The 22389-nt window shown below is 33.9% G+C and overlaps 1 protein-coding gene across 1 annotated transcript in view; it reads left to right on the top strand.

Annotated features, from left to right (window-relative positions):
* The window catches only part of LOC133337756 (titin-like), a 57031-nt gene that overhangs the window by 15411 nt on the left and 19231 nt on the right, over positions 1-22389 (top strand). Inside the window, exons 4-11 of the mRNA XM_061545961.1 lie at positions 9060-9220; positions 9289-9600; positions 9758-9901; positions 10006-10100; positions 11201-11210; positions 12204-12452; positions 15465-17033; positions 17106-17306. Coding sequence (XP_061401945.1) covers positions 9060-9220; positions 9289-9600; positions 9758-9901; positions 10006-10100; positions 11201-11210; positions 12204-12452; positions 15465-17033; positions 17106-17306 — 2741 coding nt within the window. The remainder of the gene's footprint in view (positions 1-9059; positions 9221-9288; positions 9601-9757; positions 9902-10005; positions 10101-11200; positions 11211-12203; positions 12453-15464; positions 17034-17105; positions 17307-22389) is intronic.

Genomic DNA, 22389 nt, shown 5'->3' with positions numbered 1-22389 from the left:
AATGACCAGTAGATATAGGAGATTAGAAGGACTTCTTCTAATAGACTAGATTTACTTCTTTTTTAGACCAACAAGTCTTCTACTAGAAGTGGCAAAATTCTTAGGAAAAAACTTTTTAAAAATCCCTGCATTATCAGAGGATTGAGGACAAAGCAAAAGTTTGACAGATAAATATTTTAAAAATTTCCAAATTACCAGAGGCTCAAAAAATAATCCTTAAAAATTGACGCATTGACAACATTTTTAAGAAATAAAAAACCAATATTCCAAATTCCTAAAAGATAATTCCTCAAATAATCCCCTACATAACCATTGGCTTGGAAAATATGTCTTCAAAAAATCTCGTCCTGAACCCGAGGCATAAAGAAGGATTTTTAAAAACACTTGGATCGCCACAGGTTGTTAAAATGTATTTAATAAAGCAGCTATAGCAGAGGATAATCTACAAAAAATCTTCGCATTATATTTATTGAAAAATTCCGAAACGACTTTCAGACGATGTCTGAAAAAAATCTGTTTGTTGGCAGAATTTATAAAAAACCTATCTTTAAAGCTCCCCAGCCTAAACAGAGGTTTTCAAAATACTATATTAAAAATCCACATTTGGCAGACTTCAAGAGATTAAAAACAATTCTCCTTGCTATAGGCTGGACAAATATGCTTCCAAAAATAAGTTATCCATCAGAAATTTGGCTAACTATTCTTCATCGGGCTTTTAAACAAATAACTTCGAAGATAGACAATAATGATAGTCCCCAAAGGAAATCTCGGATTGCCAGAGGTTTAAAAATATATTTCAAAACGTTCCGGTATTTTCAGAGCCTTTAAAAAGATGTTTGAAAAAAATTTCCTCATTCCCTTGTCGTAACAAAGTTTTGACAAAATATTTCTTTAAATAACCCCCTTTACAAAAACGAAATCAAAAAATAAATCAAAAGAATCCTCCCCTAAATAACCAGAGGCTTCAAAAAAAAAAAAACCCGAGTCATGAATTAGAATTATTCAAACCACCTAGATTGTCCCAGGTTTTTTTTTTAATAAATAGTCCCTGCATTAACAGAGACTTGAATAAAGACTTTGAAAAATTCCGGTATTACTTTCCAAAGATTTCTTTAAATATAAGAATTTTTAAAAATAAATTCTTTCAAACTTCCCTGCTTTAACAGAGGTTTTCAAAATACTACATTAAAAATTCCCATTGACCAGGCTTCAAGAAATTAAATCAGTATCTTTCAAAAAAGAAGGTATCCATCAGAAACTTGGCTAACTATTCTTTAACGGGGTTTTAAACAAATAAGCTCGAGATAGACTAAAAAGAGAATTCGTCAAAGAAACCCTCGGATTACCAGAGGCTTGAAAATATTATATATTTAAAAAATTCCGGTATTTCCAGAGCCTCTAAACATATTTCTGAAAAAATGTCTCCATCCCCTTGCCGTAACAAATTAAACAGAATCTAATTCTTCAAAACTTCCCTCCTTTGACAGAGGTTTTCAAAATACTATATTAAACATCCCCACTGAAAGAAATTAAAAAAATATGCTTGCCTATCCAATATCCTTCAAAATATTCGTTAAGAGATTTTTAAACAAAAAAGCTCTAAGTTATGCTAATAATTCGTCAAAGAAAACCTCGGGTTGAAAATATATTTAAAAACACATTTTTACGCCTGACGTAAAAATATAATATTTAATAAATCCTCTTCTTACTAAGGTTTGGAAAAACAATTTTATTAGAGCTTAGAAATAATTAGTCTTTTAAAAATGCAAGCCTTTGTAGAGACTCGAAAACCTATCCAAAGTATTTAAAAAAATTTTACTTAAATTGAATAAATAGTTATGAAGTCTCTGATAATTTATCCAGGTTTAGAAAAATATTCTTTGATTCATCTTTCTTTACGAAATCCACGCCCTACGAGGGATTTGAAAAAAGACCGTATTTAAGAAAATGTAAAATATTCTTTGAAAACCCTACTAGAGAGGCTATAATATACTTTGAAATATGCATAGAAATAAATATATAAGATGGAAAAATGTCTCTCTAATATGTCAAGATGACCATCTTATATTGATGGTAAATGTTCAAATATCCAAGACCAAAGGTCTTAAAATATATTGGATATTCACCTAATCATATTCTATATATTCTAAAATAAAACATAGTACGATTTTCAGAGTTTTTATATATTCAATTAGTTGTAGCATATATATTCGCATTATAGATGAAGCGTAAAGATTAAATGAATTAATATACACTAATTTTCTTCTACATATATGTATCCCCTTTGGTCACCTTTATTTGGTTAACATTTCCTTAATAACATACCTTTTTTTGGTAATGGTACTTAATGATTGTTAGATAGTTGTCCTTACTAGTTATTTATTTATACACGTAGTTAAATACCAACTTAAGAAAGCGTAAAGGTCATTCGCTCTTTCCTTTATATATTACACACAAAGAAAACCATGCTATTATATACAAATTAATTCGTTTAATGGAAATTCCCAAAAATAGTTGTGGAAATAATTTCAATTGTTCTAGGCCAATGAATTTACACGAAACACTTTTTTTAAATAATTGAAAAAAAAGAAAAACAAAAACAACAAATAACAAATAACAGACATTGTAGCTTGTCATGTGTATCGGTTCTCATGGGAAATATTAAAACAATTATCGAAATTAATTTAAACAAATTGTCAATTTATACTCAAATATAACCAAAAACAAACAAATTGGAATCAATCGTCTATGATATTCGTTAAATAAAAGTTATAAGACTGTTGACTTTTATTTAATATTTTCAAATGTCGTTACAGGACAATATTGGTTAAAGAAAATATTGATAAAGAAGAAAAATAGTTTATTTATTAATTATATCGATGAAAACATTTAAACGTGCATCCATACGTATACATAACATACATAAGTCAAATATAAAACATACGTCTTTTTAGTTTATATGTTTAAGAATATATATTTTTAGATAGACTTGCCGATATATTTATACGTGAACTTAGTAACATAGAAATTATTAGATGGTAGGACTATGTAAAAACCTGAAAAAAATGTTTACCAAGAGTTTTTATACCCTTCACCACTCTGTGGTACAGGATATTATGTCTTTGTGCATATGTTTGTAACAGGCAAAAGGAAACGAGATAGACATATGGTTCCTTTTGAGAATATGCATAGCATCACTTTCTGAGTCGATTTATGCATGTCCGTCCGTCCGTCCGTCTGTCTGTCGATGTAAAATTGTAAACAAAGTACAGGTCGCATTTATAATCCGAATTGGATGAAATTTAGCATAGGTCCCTTATTTGGCCCAAGGACGAACCCTATTGAAATTGGGAAAAATCGGTTCAGATTTAGATATAGCTCCCATATATATATTTAACCGATTTAATGTAAACGGTCCCTATATATCTTTCGATTTGCACGAAATTTGGTACAGCCTAATCATTTAGGTCTAGAATGATGTCTGCCAAGTTTCGTAAAAATCGGTTCAGATTTAGATATAGCTCCCATATATATATTTAACCGATTTAATGTAAACGGACTCTATATATCTTTCGATTTGCACGAAATTTGGTACAGCCTAATCGTTTAGGTCTAGAATGATGTCTGCCAAGTTTCGTAAAAATCGATCCAGATTTAGATATAGCTCCCATATATAGTTTCGTCCGATTTCATGTAAATGGTGCCCCAAAGTCCCTATATATCTTTTGATTTGCACGAAATTTGGCATAACGTACTGAATTCAGCCTAGAGTGATGTCTGCCAAGTTTCGAGAAAATCGGTCCAGATTTAGATATAGCTCTCATATATAGTTTCGTCCGATTTCATGCAAGTGGTGCCCCAAAGTCCCTATATGTCTTTCGATTTGCCCGAAATTTGGCATAACGTACTGAATTGAGCCTAGAATGATGTCTGCCCAGTTTCGAGAAAATCGGTCCAGATTAAGATATAGCTCCCATACACAGTTTCGTCCGATTTCATGTAAATGGTGCCCCAAATTCCCTATATATCTTTAGATTTGCACGAAATTTGGTACAGCCTAAACATTTAGGTCTAGAATGATGTCTGCCAAGTTTCGAGAAAATCGGTTCAGATTTAGATATAGCTCCCATATATAGGTTCGTCCGATTTAAGGTAAATTGGGCAACAAAGTCTCTCTACATCCTTCGATTTGCATGAAATTTGACATAGAGTACTGAATTAGGTGCAGAACGAATGGTGCCAAGTTTCGAGAAAATCGGTTCAGATTTAGACATAGCTCCCACACATAGGTTCGTCCGATTTACGGTAAATGGGGCACCAAATTCCCTCTACATTCTTCGATTTGCATGAAATTTGGCACAAAGTACTGAATTAGGTCCAGAACGATGTGTGCCAAGTTTTGAGAAAATCGGTTCAGATTTAGATATAGCTCCCATATATAGTTTCGTCCGATTTAAAGTACATGGTGCACCAAAGTCCCTATATATCATTCGATTTGCTCGAAATTCGGCATAGAGTACTGAATTAGGTCCAGAATGATGTGTGCCAAGTTTCGTGAAAATCGGTTCAGATTTAGATATAACTCCCATATATATTTTCCTCCCATTTTAGGTAAATAGTGCACCAAAGTCCCTATATATCCTTGGATTTGCACGAAATTTTGCAAGATTTAGATATAGCTCCCATATATATTTCCATCCGAATTTAGGTAAATAGTGCACCAAAGCCGATGCATGTTGAATTTCATGAAAATCGGTTCGGATTTAGATAATGCTCCCACATATATTTTCGTCGGATTTTAGGTAAATAGTGCACCAAAGCCCCTATATATCCATCGATTTGCACGAAATTTGGCATAGCGTACTGAATTAAGTCTAGAGCGATGCGTGTTAAATTTCATGCAAATCGGTTCAGATTTAAATATAGCTCCCACATATATTTTCGGCCGACTTAATTAAATGGTATAACAAAGTCCTTATATATCATTCTTTATCAAAGTCCCTAAAATTTGGAAAGTTTTGGTGTAATCGGCTTAAATTTGGATAGAGCTACCATATATATTATCTCCCGATTTTTAGTAAATGATGCACCAAGATCTTAAAATGTTTCTGATATGCACAAAACATACTGAAATTAGTATAACATAACTTGGGACAAGTTCCGATGAAATCGGTTTAGATTTTGATATAGCTTTTATGTATATTTCCGTCCTATGTTAAAATAAGTAATTTAGTATATGTTGCAAAAATTTAGTATAGGTTGCAGAATGGCATGTTTATGGATCCAATTTCATTTTACTGGTCCTTCAAAAATGCGACAACTCTTAGGATTCATCGGTTGAATATACCCAAAGTGGTGAAGGGTATCATATAGTCGGCCCCGTCCGACTTTACTACTTTCCTTTCTGGTTTACTCTCAGAAAATTTATAGACATATCAGTTCCGTTCCAGAATTTCCTAATTTTACAAGTATTTCAACATTTTACTCGAAAACCGTTCCTGAACCCACAAAACTGGTAAAACATTGAACCAAATTTAAGAGAACATAAAACAAAATGGCGTTCTCTTTGTAAACTTTTTAACAGAAAAATTTGTTCGAGTAAAAATGGTAAACTGGAATGCAAACTTCTGATTGGCTATTATGTTGATTTTGACATATTTACTAGATTTGCGTTTAAATTCTTTTGTACTCTAAGAGCGATTTTGAAATGTTTCCCTTTTACTAGCTTAACTATTAAAAAGTATTGGAACAGACCAATCGTTTCGAAAATATTTTTAGAATTAAAACCAGTAAGCGAAGCAGCATAGACGGACGGGGCCGACCATATGTTACCCTGCACAGCTCAAGTTTCTAACCCTAGCATATTTTCCAAATCTTGTTTTCCCGAGTTGAATATTTACGCCATTAGAGTTACTTCGGGAAATGTGGACTAGGTGTCTAATGTGGACCACCCCCCACAGGGACGTACGCGCCGAAACGAATTTTTTTCACAGTAAATTTATGTTTGCAACAGCGATTTTTTTTCATTTTGTACTACCACCCCCCGAAATGAAATCCAGTGTACGTTGCTGACCCCCCATATCTAAGAATTGCTTGCTAATTAGTGAAAACAAACATCAAACTGGATTTTTAATTAAAAATTGCAATGTTGAAAATTTAGCCGTAGAAAATGTAGCTCTGATTGTAAAAGTGTGATTTGAAATTTTTTTTGCCTCAATAGTCGAACGTTTTTGCAAAATAGTCGAACACTTGGTTTCTCTCGAATATAAATAAATTATGTGGTCTTCTTATTTCTTTTAACAAAAGTATACGTTTAGCTATATTTACAATCGGCGATTTTTAATTTTTATTCATTTTTGAAGCCGATAATTATTTAAAAAAAAAATATTCAATGTCCGGTAATGTCGACCACTATAAAAAAAGTGGGACCTTTGCATGAGGACGAGTTCGAAACATGAGCGCATTTAATATGCGAGGAGGTATTCTATTCTCTGAAAACTCGATATACAAAATTACAGGTGCCTCGGTTGGATAATGAAGCAAGGACCTTCAAAATACCTCAACCCTTAAATGGGGACTATTCCAAAACATTAACCCATATACTTTTACATTCATTGTTACCCAAGAGTGCAATAAATGGAAACTTATCACAACCAATCCACAACCTACCTTTAACTTACTGATCCTCATTACCCACACATACTGGTCCACATTACCCGCCAAGCTATTTTTTAGTCGCAGTTTAAAGTTTTTTGAAATATAATGCAATAAAATTTTTTTAGACAAATATATATAATGTTTGACCGAAATATTTTTAACCAAAAAATCTACTATGATGTGAAAACAATTTGTGTTTATTTTTTACCGTTGTTACGCCCACAATATCAAAAAAAGAGAATGGTGGTCCACATTACCCCATGTTACTCTAAATAAAAATTGGACCGATCTGATATTGACCGAGGGGATCTGGCCAAATATTTAGAAGTACTGTTTAGATGATAGTCGTTCTAAATATTTGGCCAGATCCCGTTCACTATGAAAAATATGCCATGTTCTTCATTTAATAATGACGTCTAGAGCGACTAGAAAACCTGACAGAAGTTAAGTTTTCGGTTCATTGCACCCCTTAAATATCATCTAAACATCTCCGAAAACCGGAACTTCATGTAATATTTCATAGCGGATTTGATCGCGAGTATCAATTTGATGGTCAATCATTCCTCTTGGATATACTGTCAACTTATTCGATCTATATCGTTCTGGGGTAAATATGTCTGACAAAATAGTTGTGCAGGGTATAAAGATACCTAAAATTATCGGGACCTTAATTATGCTGCTATATATTTGCCCACATATATTAATATATGCGCTATATTACTATATTTGGGCATATTATTACGTTAGCCTCCAAGAATTCCAAGTTAAGGCCTCCTTGAATGGGTCATAGAAATACATAAAATGAGGCGGGGTCCTAATGTGGAGATTACATCAATAATATGTTATAACATGTGAAGAGGTCGTTATGTTCGACCTGAGCTGGACTTTAATCACTAATTCAGGTTGAAATAGCCCCAGAATCATAAACTTGGTACAATGGTTGCTTATTTTAGTGTTACCATTTTATTGTGTGTGGCGCTATCTCCTGTCATTCCCATTTTTTCATTAAAATCATTAATTCAAAATAAAAAATACGCCCAGTATCATGGGACCATTTTTTATTTTGAATGATGGATTTTTTCTAAGGAATATATGGCAAAATCACTTAAAATGTCAGAAGTTGTGTGAAACCATTTATTGACACGTATTTCAAAATGTAAATTTCGACATTTTCTTGTGGTACTTCTCTTGGGAGCATTGAGCTTCCACAAATCATACCTATCTTACTTCGCCAGTCCTTGAGTTAATTTCGTGATTTTAATTCAGACTGATTAAAAAATAGATCTGCTGTAGCCTGCCCTAGGTGATGTGCCAGTCATCTGTCGTTGCCTAGAAACAACGCCTCATTGAACTTTGTGCAATGGTTGTGGCCCTTGCTTATTTTAGTGTTACCATTTTCTTGTGTGTGGCGTTATCTCCTGTCATTATCATTTTGTGTTACCCTCATGTGCTGATGTTGATACCGATCGAGTGGAACCATTTATTTGGAAACTATTCTTAAATGTAATTTTATATGGTTTCCACAAATCATCGTTATCTTACTCAGTTAGTCCTTGTGTTAATTTCGTGTTTTCAATTCAAGCTGAGTAAATTACAGATCTGCTATAGCCAGCCCTAGGTGATGGGCAGCCAATCTATGGTTGAGGTCCTTGCTTTTTTTAGCGTTGCAATTTTCTTCTGTATGACGCTATCTCTTGCCATTCCCCAATTGTGTCATTCTCGTATGCTGATGTTAATACCATTAGAAGTCCAGGTTCCGTCGGATGGTTGTGTGAATGCACTTGGTGGGAATGTGCCCTTCGATTTTAAAATCCGATCCACCAGACATCAATCCCTTCAGGGGCTTCCCCAATTTGTTTTTTTTTTATTTAAATTTAAAAAAAATCCTTCTACTATTTATTGCACCTTTTCAAAATTTATTTTTCTTTCGTCTAATAAACAACCTTGAACATTGATTGCGATAAAACTTTCACTTTTCAAACATTCCCTTTTCTCACTTCAACTTACTTTTACTGAAGAAATTTATAGTAATGTCATTTTCATTGCTTTCAATGATTGCACTTGAAAACAAATTTCATAAAAATTCTCGATGAGTATTTTTGTGGGGCATGGAACAACCAATCCGACAAATATCTGCAATTTTTGTTTTATTTAAAGAAGTAGTCAGCGTGTGAAATAAATAACAAAATAAGTTTGCTAAAAAAACTTGTCTTGATTGACATGCAAACATGCAATAAATAATAATTGAAAAACAAGAGTTTTTCACAGGCAAAAACGCAAAGACACTACAGGCAAGGCGAGCACAAAACTTTAAATTAGTTCTCGCGCTCAAAGGACTTTTTTGTTTTTTTGGCGAAAGGAGCAATGAAATGCTAATTTTGTTCATTTTATTTTCTTTGTAGATTTCTCAGTCAAGTTATCGACCATACGAATATGGATGCACGAAAAGGAAATTGGCAAATTAACCCGCATTTTATGGGCTGGTCAGGGAAATCGTTTAAGGCAACAGGCCAGTACCAATCCAAGAGTTAAGCGATTTCTAGCAGCAGTGCCTTATGTGATGGTGAGTAAAATATTTCAGCATTTCGATAACAATAATAACAATAATCATGTATGTTGTACTTACCTTAGAATTCCATACGCGATGTCCATCAAGCTGTTATCGATAATAACTTGGAAAATCTGCAGGCCCATTTGGAACCGCCCGTACCACCTGCCCTGGTAACATGTCGCGATGCCAATGGCTTAAATCTCATACACAAAGCGGCGGGTTTGGGCCATGCCACAATTTTGGAATATCTGATCACCACCTGGCCCGATGGCGTACATGAGTGTGATATAACCGGCAAAACCCCATTGCATTGGGCTGCCAGTGCCAAAAATAATATGCGCTGTTATACGCTGCTCACGCAAGCTGGCTGTGACGAAGAAGCCGTTGATTATGTAAGTTTGTCACTTTTGGAAACAATTTTTAAATTAAAAATCCAGGGCAACAAAATTTTGATTGAAATGTTTTGTTTGACATTTTTCCCTCTTCCTGCTCCATTCCTTTTTGTTCGAATGACATCGCCAATTGGTTGCGACTTAAATTATAAAACAGAAAATGAAAACGCCTTCATTTTATCGGCATAAACCGCATGAAATTGAAAGGGCGTTCCTGACGTATGTACCCGAAGCACCACGAGTCTCCCCAGATGTCGCCACAGATTGGGAGGCCCTAAGCGATGACAGTGGTGATGGTAAGGTGAGTAAACCGGTGTGATTTTATGTGTTCAAGGTGAACTGAAAAAATAATTTATTACTATTTTATTTGTTTTAATTTTTGTTGTTGTTTAAATTTGCCCTCAGAAGCCCGACATTAAAATACCCGAAATGAATGGTTTTGGTAGACATTCAAATACGGAAAGTAATGAAAATACATCGGAAGCCGAAATGACAGAGGGGTAAGTCTATTATTTTTCAAATAAAAGCAATAAAGACTATTTATATATTTGAATTCAAGTAAAATCAAAATCATGATCTTGTTCTAATTGAAAAGTCCATGACCTACCACAGTAAACCAAATTTGTTTCCTAAAATTAAGTTTTTATTCAAAAATTTCTCCTTTGCTTCAAAATATACCTTTTTTCCCGTCGATCGTTTAATGTGACAATGCTTTTTATTCCATGTGAGTAAATAATTGATCTGTAGTGATGGGGCTACCATCTATCGTTGCCTAGAAACAACGCCTCCTTAAACTTTGTGCAATGGTTAGGGTCCTTGCTTATTCTAGTGTTACAATTTTCTTCAGTGTGGCGCTATCTCTTTTCTTCATCTCCATGTTGATACTCTTGAGGGACCAGCGTCCTTCCGATGTTTCTAATATGGCGGTTATAAATATTCATAACCCACTTGGATGCCATAATCTATCGTTGCCTAGAAACAACGCTTCCTTGAAATTTTGCAATGGTTGGTGTCCTTGTTATTTTAGTGTCACAATTTTCTTCTTCTCATATGGCGGTCATAAATATTCCTAATCCACTTTGAAAGAATTGTCCTTCTTCCGCTGGGATTAACTAGGTGGTAATATGCCCTCTGATGTTAAAATCGGGTCAGCCAGATATCCATCCTTTCCATATCAAATTTTCGATAATCTTTTGATCTAACAATGTTCTTTATTCTAGCCGTAGGTGGTAGGGCAGTCATCTATCGTTGCCTAGAAGCAAGGCCTCCTTGAACTTTGTGCAAGTGGTGGGGATCCTTGCTAATTTTAGTGTTAATATTTTATTCTGTGTGGCGCTATCTCCTGCCTCCATCTCCATGTTGATACCATTAGAAGGCCAGGGTAATACGGATTCTTCTCATATGGAGCTTTTTTTACAAATATTCCTAATCCACTTTGAAAGAGTTTTTTTCTTATTCCGCTGGGATTAATCAGGGTGTTTGGTAAATTACACTTGTTGGGAATGTGCCCTCCGATATTATAATCAGACCCGCCAGATGTCGATCCTTTCCATACCACATTTTCCACAATCTTTTGATCTATCAATGTTCTTTATTTCAGCTGCTGTAGGGTTGATGGGGCAGCCATCCATCGATGCCTAGAAACAAAGCCTCCTTGATGTTTAAATCGGGTCCTCCAGCTTTCGATCTTTTCCATATCACATTTTTAGACAATCTATCAATGTTCTTTATTCCAGCTGAGTAAATAATTGATCTACTATAGCCAGCCCTAGGTGATGGGGTAGCCATCTATCGTTGCCTAGAAACAACGCCTCCTTGAACTTTGTGCAATTTTAGTGTTACTATTTTCTTCTGTGTGGCGCACCATATTCATGTTAATATCATTAGAGAACCACGGTACTTCGTACGCTTCTCATATCCAGGTTATAAATATTTGCAATTCACTTTGAAAGAGTTTTTCCTCTTCCACTCGGATTAATTAGGATGTTTGTGTAAAATACACTTGGTGAGAATGTGCCCTCTGATGCTAAAATCGGGTTCGCCTGATTTCGATCCTTTTCATACCATATTTTCGACAATCTTTTGATCTGTCAATGTTCTTTATTTCAGCTGAATAAATAATTGATCTGCTGTAGCGTGTCCTAGGTAATGTGGCAGCCATCTGTCGTTGCCTAGAAACAACGCCTCCTCGAACGTTGTGCATCGGTTGGGAATCCTTGATTTTCATACAACATTTGGACAATGGATTTTTCAAAATATCTCAACATATTTTAAAGTTATTTGAATTTTACCAATACCTCCGTTACGACCTGTTGATTTTGCGACTGGGACGCCATCTACTGATCTAGGTCGAAATGGCGAAAACAAAGAATTTAAGGTTTTCTTTAATGTTCAATAATTTTTGAAATACTTGGAGTATAGTAATAAAATTGGTGTCGTATTAAAGTCGTATCATAAATTTATAAATATGAAATGTTATATACCATTTCATTCGAATATAAGAGTTTACAAAGCATTAATATAAATCTACTTCGCATTCCATATAAAAAAATAGTGCGAGTGCTGCGGATGATGATGATGCCGGTGGTGGTGGTGATGATGAGGCCCTAACCGAAGAACCAGAAAAGGAAGAACCTGCCGCTGATGATGAAAATGGTGAAGAAGCTGAGGCACCAGCTGAAGAGGGCGAGGAAGAAGAAAAACCAGCAGAAGATGAACAACCTGCTGAAGATGAGGCCAAAGAAGATGATAAGGGAGGAGAGGAAGAAGAAGAAAAGCCTGAAGAAACAAATGAAGAAACCCAAACGAATGAAGCTGATGCTTCGGACGATAAAGATGAACCACAAGATGAAGTAAGTACTGTGTTTTATAAATTGCTTGTTTGCTTTTGAGATAAATGCACCCCTTAAGATTAAAGTTAGGGCAAGAAGTATGTAAATACAATATTTAGGAAGAATATTATAAAACCAGAAGCTTTAAAAATTTTTTAAGAAAACTAGCTAGGCCAAAATAAAACAATAAAAGCTTTCCTTATATTATAATTTGTTATCATAATTTATTTCGTTTTTAATTTTGAAAGAAACAATTGGGATTATTATATACAAAACACAAGATTGTGCGAAAGAAATAATTTTGTAAATATTAAATTTTTTTGTTATGTTAATAAAAAATGCTTGAAAGCACCATGATCCTTATGCAAAACAAAAAAAAAGCTTTTCTTGATTGTCTAATTCCCATAACCCACAATGTTTTACTGACAAACATATGATGTGAACAAAATGAACTTAAAAAAAATAAAAACAAAATATGATCTGTTAAAAGTAAGCCATTGTCGGCCTTGATTTTACTCCTCCCCCCTTTAGTTCATTTTGTTAAAAAAAATATTTCCTTTAATTCTATTTTAAGATGGTATAAATCAGTTTAAAACCTGGATGTCTTTAAGCTTAATATATGCTTTTAAATTTGGAGTAAGAGAGAGAGATAGAGAGAGAGACAAAAAAATTACTATCTTCAAATTATAAAAAGAGAAAAAGGAGCAACAGTAAATATCATTTACCAGAGAAGTATAGGAAAATCCTAAGGATGTTGAACCTCGAATCGAATGTTCCAATGATCAGAAATCATGTCTGCGTCAAAAAGAAAGACTTTTTGTTAATTATGTTTATACTTTAAGTCTTCAGTAACTTATATAACTTACACGTCTTCCATTTGCAGGCCAGTTGAAAATCACCAAAATTTTAAATCGAGAATGGGTGGGGTCCCTTAAACAAAATATCATTTTTCCCTTTTCACATTTTAAGTAATTAGAGATTCGACTTAAATAAAAAGGAAGAAACTCGAAAGCTAGAATGGAGGTCTGCTTAAAATGTATATTTTAATGGGATTTTCGAAAGATTTCGTTTGCTATATTTCACCATTTTTCCCAGATTCGAGCCTGAATTTATCTGCCCCAATCTCTTATATATCGATGATAAGCAGCATGGTTCTTGGATAAATACTAGTAGATAGATGCCCATATGGAAGTTGTTTTCCACTTTAGTGAATTTTATCTATTAAATATATCCATCATCTGGAATAAACTAACATAATTTTAAATGTGATTAAGTTCGGTCTGCCAAACATTTCTAGAAACTATTATGTAGCAAAAATTATGAAAATTTATCTATATTGAAGATTTTCTGACAATAAATATTTTCTTCACCAAAGCCTGGACTTTTATATGTTAAAACTACCAAAAACAAGGAATGCCAAAGAGGAACCTTTTCGGTTGAAAAAATACGAAAAAATGGGACCTTTATATAGGGAATATTTCAAAGCATAAACCTATAACGGTCATTTTGGGCGCTGATGTATGTCAGAATCCAAAATTTCGTTCGGGAAATGCGACTAAAACTCAAAATACCGAAAATTGGGGGAGATTTTTGAATGAGAGCTATGTCAAAATATGGTCCTGCATTGATAATTTTGTGTATAGATGTATGTCAGTCTCCGAAAATCTAGTATGCCAAATAACAGCCTATTCATGCGGTACGAAATATTGATGAACTATATACAGGCTTACATATACGGAAGGTCTATACAAGGACTATAGGATATACATGAGCATTTTTTTGTCCTTAACCTCAGTTTGTGTATTTACACTTCACATCAAGTGTATGTGGACAAATGTCTTTTCGTCTCTCTGGTTGACTGGTGCACTTGATAACTCTGGAAGAGAGTGACCGACTTGATCCAACTTTTAATAACGTATTATATCTTCCAAACTAAAATAAGGATCTTCTTCCACAAATGGTCAACGTTTCGATGAAACTATATTTTTAGTATCAAGATGAAATATATAGAGACACTTCCTCCTGATACCTCTCCCAACATATTTTTTGGAGAAACCGCAAAAATATCTTCCATAGGTTTTTGAAAAGCATTTTAAGAGTTTCGCATCAACAGGTCCGAAATAATATACCCTCGATTAAAACACCAAAATTCGAATTATACGATCAGATACTTCTGAGAGGGCTTAATTTTTCGTTTTAGAAAATGGGATCAGGGCGGTCAAAATATCAAAAATAGTTAACTATATCAAACTATAGACCTATATAATTTTTTTCATATGGGAATTGGTGTTTCCTCTGCGATACCGAAATGAAAAATTATAGCCACTTCGGAAAATGCAGTTATGACCAGAATACCGTCCACAGGCTCTCGACTTTCTATTCAGTCTCTGTAATTGGATGACCTATAAGAGCCGTCCTATAGATTGGAAATATTTTACTAGGCTGTGACAAAAAATATGACCTTAACATGTCGTCAATAGATACGAGAGTTCCAACTGTTTTATAAATATAACCCGTCTCAAATAGTCTCAATTGTTGAACTATGTCCCACAGGTCTCCTGAAGAAAAATGTCAGGATCGGCATCATATTTCTCGTCAAGAGAGCACGCGAGCAGTAGGGTGCTACTATACAAATATTTTTTCATGTATATAACATAATTAGCAGGTCTTCTATAGATAAGACGTCCATAGAACTCCTATTTAATATGTGTTCTACTAAGGCTACGGAAGAGCGGGTCTTTTATGGATAGAATTACGACATTCTTCTTTCATTACTGAGTAGGTATTCTCCTCTCTCTCTCTCTCTCTTAAATCCTAATTATATTAAGCTTAACATACCTCCTTAAGATTTTAACGCCCATACCATCTTATCATCTATGTTCTATATTTCTCTGTGCTTAAAATTTCCCTATAATAAAAAAAATGCAGAGGTTCTTAAAAAATAAAACAAAAAACAAATCCCTCCAAAAACTACAACAACAAAAACAAGAAAAAGACAAAAGAAATCAGTCGACAATTGTTTACTTTTTACAGAAACAAACACAGTCTGTAAATGAAACGAATGCCACCGCCACGAACAATGACAACGATCAACCGGATACGAAGCAGGAAGCGGATATTGAGGAGAATGAAAAACAAAATGACGAAGATGAGAGTGAAAATAATGAAGAGAATAGTAAAGAAACTGTAATTGAAAAGAGTACAGGAGCGGAAGAAAAGGACGAGGATGAAAAGGAAGCTCAGGAAAAAGAAGAAAATCAAATGGAAGTTGATGAAAAAGAATCTAATGACAAAGAAGAAAGTGAAAAGGAACTAGATGATGCTGCCGAAGGAAAAGATGAAAAACCTGAAGAGAAGGAAAATGATAGCAATGGCCTTGAAGAGACCAAAGTGGAAATTGAAAGCAGTGATACTCAAAGTAAGACCAAAGAAGAAGAAATAGATCTAGAAAGTCATGATAAAGAAGAAGAAGGAAATGAGGACCAAACTAAGGAAGATGATGATAAAAATGGAAAAAATACCACCTCAGACGAAAACGAAATGGATGGTCAAACAATGGGAGAGGAAAATAAAGACACAGGAGACAAGGAAGATGAAAATAAGGTTGTGTTGGATGACGACAAAAAAGGTGAGCACAAAGAAGAGGAAGTAGTAGACGATAATAACAAGGAAGGTGAAAAAGCAAGTGGGGAAAAGGAGGGCGAAGAGGAAATTACAAAGAAAGTCGAAGAAAAAGGAGAGGAGGAAATCAAAGCTAATGAAGCTCAAATAACAGAGCAAGCAATGATCTCAAAAGATGCTGCGAATGAAAATGAAAAAGAAAGTAATGGTAAAAAAGAAGAACTGGTAGAAATCTCAAAAGACTCGAAAAATGAAGATGACAAAGAAAATAATGTAGAATATGAAAATGAGGATAAACACGAAATTGATAAATCCCTTGATAAGGATCCTAAAAATGATAATGAAGATAAAGGAAAAGGTGATAAAAATGTGGCACCCATGGATGACGGTAAGCATGAAGATGGTACAGTGGAATCGACAAAAGAAGAAGAAGAAGCTGAAACGAAGGAAAAACCTGATGAAAAGGTGAAAGAGATAAGTAGTAAAAAGGCAGAAAATGAAAAAGACTCTAAAGATGAAACAAAAACAGATGACAATCAAAATGAAAAGGAAGCAAATACTACAGAAAAAGATGGAGAAAAGAAAGAAAAAGTGGAAGAAGAAATCAAAAAAGAAAGTATAACTAATAATGAAAGCTCTAACTCTCAGCTATTAGATGCTACACAAATAATGAAAAAGGACCAACATGAAATTTTTGCAAATGACGATAAAAAGGACCACGACAACGAAGAGAAAGAAGAAGATGAAAATAATAACAATGCAACAGCTAGCACAACTAATAAAGATGACGAGGATAACGATAAAACTCAAGATGACAAAAATGATAACAAATCCTCAGAATCTCCACAAAAATCACCTCCCAAATCCCCCAAAGCATCAGAGGAAGATCAAGACCTCTCAACTACCGAAGCTTTCCTCAAAGAAACCCAACAAGAAATTAGTGATAAATTCGATGAAATTACGGATAATTTAAAAGAAAATGTTAAAGATATTTCCAATAAAATAAAAAATATTTTTACCACTTCAGATGAAAATGAAAATAACAAAAACGAGCACGAGGAGGATGACTATGAGGAAAATAACAGCCACAAGGATACGAATGAAAATGAAATGAACGATATTGTTGTAGGTAATGCTGCCATTACTCCGAAAACTGAACACAAACTAAATGGCAAGGGCAGTGGTCGTAAATCGTCTAAGCCACACCCGGGTGGTAGTGGTGAGAATAGTAGCGAAGACGACGAAGATGATGAGGTACAATTTGGCACTCTCTAAATTCTTTCGAAATGTTTTTTGATTTGATTATCAAACTTCTAAGTAGTGTTGGATTGTTGCAAACCTATTTTTCGTTAAAAAAAAGAAACAGCAAATGTACTTCTCACACCTAACTCACCAACCTCTCCCCCATCTATTCTCTTTTTAACAATAACAAAAAATAATTAAAAAAACCAAACAACAACAAATACCTTTGCACTGTGGATTCGTATACGATTTTTGTGAAATAAGCAATCTAATTATTTAAGTGATAAGTTAAAAAAAAAATAAACCAACAAAAAATGTTTCCTATTTGAAGTAGTTCCATAAACTTTGTATGTGTGTGTGATTTCTATGGCACAGTAGTTTCTATCTTCTATTTTTGTGGTCTAATAAGAGCATCATACATATATACATGATTCTATCAATTAAATAATAAAATTAAGTAACCGATATATATTTGTAATAATTTAGTTGAATTTTTCCTTGAAGTTATTGTGTGTAATTGTCTAAAATCTTCTTTATGTTATGGAGAACATGTTCGAAATAAAACAAAAACCCAAAAAATATATAAATTTTATTTGATATGTTTGTTGTATGTGGGTTTTATTCTAAATTTTTAAATGTTGTAATTGGCAAATAATTGTATTGTAAGGGTTAAATAGTAGGAGGGAATAGAATAAATATATACATTGTAGGGACTTTTTAATCAAAATTCTAACAGGTTAATGTGTAAATTAAAATTTATTGATTCGATCCTTCATGCATTACCGTTGTAGAGCTTAAGTACATATATTATAAATGACTTGGAACATAGGTTTTATACAAATTATATATTTTTTTTTTGATTTTTTGACGATAATTCACTGACTATCCTCAACACTGAGTTGGAAGGTGTATATAAGAGTCTGTTTTTATATATAAGTCTTTTTATTGTTGCAGGGCGGTAAAAAAATAAAATATTTTAGGGCCAGGTCCATAATTTTGACATGATTTTGAATTTGTACAAGAAAACGATTATATATTTATTATTCTCGGAATTTTGGTAATTTCGCGGAGTATGAGCATTTCGTGTCTAATTTTTTTATCGGAAGAGTTTTACTGAATAATTGACTTTTCTGTTTGTCCTGGACCTACATTGAAGAGGTATTTCATGTTTCAAGAAAATCTTTATCGAAAATGCGACTTAAGCATTTTCAATACCAAACACCATAGGTATATTATTATACCCTATACAAATATGTAGTGAAGTTATTATAGCTTTGTGTGACGATGCTCAAAACATACCAAAATCATACATTAAAGTAAATGGTTAAAAACGTATTCTCATAGGTTTTCTTTTCCTTAGTTATTTTTAGTGATGAATTCTCAGTTACGCTCACCAAACTAACTCCTTATTTAGGTATGCACAACACTATCCTAGATCCATCTTATGAATCGAACATCACGAAGTTTTACAAAAAGAAAGGGTCTGATTATAGAAAAACCTTGACTGTTTTGATGAAGATCGGTCAATATTTAGAGGTTTAAGTAGACCTAGAATTTGTATGAAAAATTAAAACTGTGTATTCTATCTCGAATATTTTTACTTGTGAAGAACATTGATCCAAGAAGTTGATAGTATATCCAACAGGAGTTGTTGACCTTTAAATTGATACCAATTATATTGATGTATGTCCTCGGATGTGGGAGTTATACGTAAATAGTTACAGTTGTCTTCGTATTGTGATATTGTTTAGTATAACCATCACTGCACAAGATGGCGCTGATAGCATGGACATTTTGCTTGCAGTTCCGGTCATGGTCAAGGTCGACGCGTAGGTCGGTAGTGATCAGATGATATATAGGGTTTAAAATGGACCAAAAGCTTTATTTTTGTCTGGTATTCTAGTCGCTCTAAATGCCACAATTATAAGCCGAAATCACAAACTTTCCATGGGTCAAATAATCCAAGACATGTCTGTGTAAAATAAAAAACAAGTGAAAAAGCGTTAAGTCCAAACTTAGTTCAGGTTCGAAAATGTGGACTATCGGTCCACTCCCTCTGATACCTCCCACACAGGTGCTAGGCCTAAATGCGGGTTATAGTCCATGTATAGTTCATTATCGAACCTTAAGTTCTAACTTTATCTCGATATCCTACGCAGGTTAAATGATTACGACAGACTCTTAGAACCAAACCCAAAACGCGGAACAAATTAGATAACTATTTTAATAATAAAAGGGGGTTATATGGGGACTACCCCAAAAAGGGGGCGAATATAAATAATTTTTGGTAGGGAGATTTATTACCATATACGACTACAAAATACCAAATTGCAGCGAATTCGGTTGAAAAACGCGCCCAAGAACCCCAAAATACCGAGTATTGGGGGTACCCTTATATGGGCACTACCCGAAAAAATTGACCTTTATTCATAATTTTTTGTGGAGAAATTTGGTACCTATTAGGAACTCAAAATACTAAATTACAGCCAATTCGATGTAAAAATACCATCAAAACCCCCAAAATACCGAAAGTTAGAAAGTGTCGTTATATGGGGGCTAACAGAAAAAGTGGACCTATACTCATAATTTTTTGTGGAGACATTTAGTACCCAATAAGAACCCAACGTACCAAATTTCAGCGAATTCGGTTGAAAAACACGGGGGTACCGAAAATTGGGGGGTACCCTTATATGGGAGCTATGCCTAAACGTGGACCGATATATCCCATCTTCGAACTTGACCTGCCTGCAAACAAAAGACAACCCTACGCCAAATTTCAGCACCCTATCCCAATTCCTTCAGAAGATAGCGTGATTACAACAGACGGACGGACGGACATGGCTAGATCGTCTTAGAATTTTACCCTGATCAAGAATATATATACTTTATAGGGTCGGAAATAAATATTTCGATGAGTTACAATCGGAATGGCATATTAATATACCCTCCATACTATGGTGGAGGGTATAAAAAACAATTCGGAAAGTAGTAAAGTCGGACTATATGATATGCTTAACAACTTTGGGTGTATTCAACGGATGAATTCTAACAAACATAAAATTTTTAAAGAACCAGTAAAATGAAATTGGATCCATTAACATGCCATTCTGCAACCGGTACTAAATTTTCCATTTGGTCAGGTATAGAAGCTATATCTAAATCTGAACCGATTTTCAGGAAACTTAACAAACATTTTCAAAATCTAATTCATTACGCTGTGCCAAATTTCGAGCACATCGCGAAATATATTGGGGCTTTAGTGCACATTTACATTTAATCGGACGAAAATATATATGGGAGCTATATTTAAATCTGACCCGATTTTCTCGAAACTTAACACACATCATTGTAGGCTTAATTCAGTACCCTATTCCAAATTTTGTGCAAATCGAAAGATATATAGGGACTTTGGTGCCTATATAGGACGGAAATATATAGGGGAGCTATATCTAAATCTGAACCGATTTTTCCCAATTCCAATAGGGTTTGTTCTTGGGCCAAATAAGTGACCTATTCCAAATTTCATCCAAATCGGATCATAAATGCGATCCGTACTTTGTTCACAAAAATACATGGACGGACAGATGGACGGACAGACAGACTGACATGCGTTTATCGACTCAGAAAGTTATTCTATGCATATTCTCAAAAGGAACCATGTGTCTATCCCGTTTCCTTTTGCTTGTTACAAACATATGCACATAGACGTAATACCCTTTACCACAGTGTGATGAAGGGTTTAAAATGTATAACACCCCGTTAAAACAAAATTTGGAAAATATGCCGGGTTAAGAAGGACTAGCTGTTGACTCCAAATCGTTAAAGATCGTGCAAATGGTGTAAATTATAGCCCAGGCTCGGGATATAAATCCGCAGAAAGTTAGTTGTGTAGGGTATCATATGGTCGCCGATGTCTAATTATACTGTTCCGCTCACTGCTTAGGTATTGCGAGTTATGCTGTGATTTCCACAGACAATGTGAATACAAAATTTTAGGCTGAAATCTTTAAAAAACAAACAATTCTTCTTGCGTTTTATTTTGGGGATTTATGAAAACATAGTCGTATGCTACAGTAAAAAAAATTGTTAAACCCTATAATATACCAAAAATAGGACCAGTCCTTATTTGTGGAGTCTATATCAAAACATGGAGCTAAAATTAAATTACGGGCATTTCGGTAGGAAAATATGTCTAAAATATTAAAAATTCTGGAAAAAAAGGTGGGACCTTAATAAGAGTGCTATATGAAAACATGGAGCTATGTATAATGAATATTTCCAGCAAAATTATTGCTCACAGTTCAAGAACCCCGAATATCAATTATATGACGAATATAATTTATATTCATGTATTCTAAAAGTGTTCTGATTCTACATGTTGCTTTGTACCCTTTTCGTCATTTCAATCTGTATCGATTTATGGGAATCATACATACCAAATATCAAAATGACCAGTCATCATAATCCTTGATAGGTCTTTTGGGGCAAGATTTTTGTAGAATAATAGAAGGCCGGTAAATCTCGTCTCATTTATGGTGGAAAAAATTACAAAATAGAGGTACAGGGACTCGAGATAGCGCATGTATATCATTAATTTGACAACATGTAGGTCTTATTTGTTCTTGTTAGTCTCAATTCAACATATTTTTCAAATTTAAAGCATACTTTTAGGCTACTAATAAATTAAAGCAATATATGAGACATGTAAGTAAAATTTAGATATTTCCTATATTTGTTATGAATATTAAGCATGGAAATTCAAAACTTCTTCCCTCCTACTTAAAGTTTCCTTTTTTAATTCCATTGAAAAGTTTCAATTTTGTAATAACCTCTAAATATTTGTTTATAACTCCCACAATATTGATTTTATTCCATAGTGCTCCTTAAAATGAAATTAAAAGTTGTTTCCATAATATAATGTACATTTATATTTATATTGACTTTCATAGTATTTTAACCTAGAAATTGTTTAAATGACTTCCGTTCCAAGTTAGTTTAGTTGTGTTTTTTTTTTTTGCAATATTTTTTTCGATTTTGCCATAACTGTCAAACAATCGCCCGTTTTTCATGGCGCGAAACTACGGCGCTATCTAAA

This window comes from Musca vetustissima, unplaced genomic scaffold (assembly GCF_032173495.1).
Source record: "Musca vetustissima isolate MV318-11 ecotype Yass unplaced genomic scaffold, APGP_CSIRO_Mvet_v1 utg73943, whole genome shotgun sequence".
NCBI lineage: Eukaryota > Metazoa > Arthropoda > Insecta > Diptera > Muscidae > Musca > Musca vetustissima.
The sequence above is the reverse complement of the archived record's forward strand: the minus strand, read 5'-3'. Positions and strand labels throughout refer to the sequence as shown.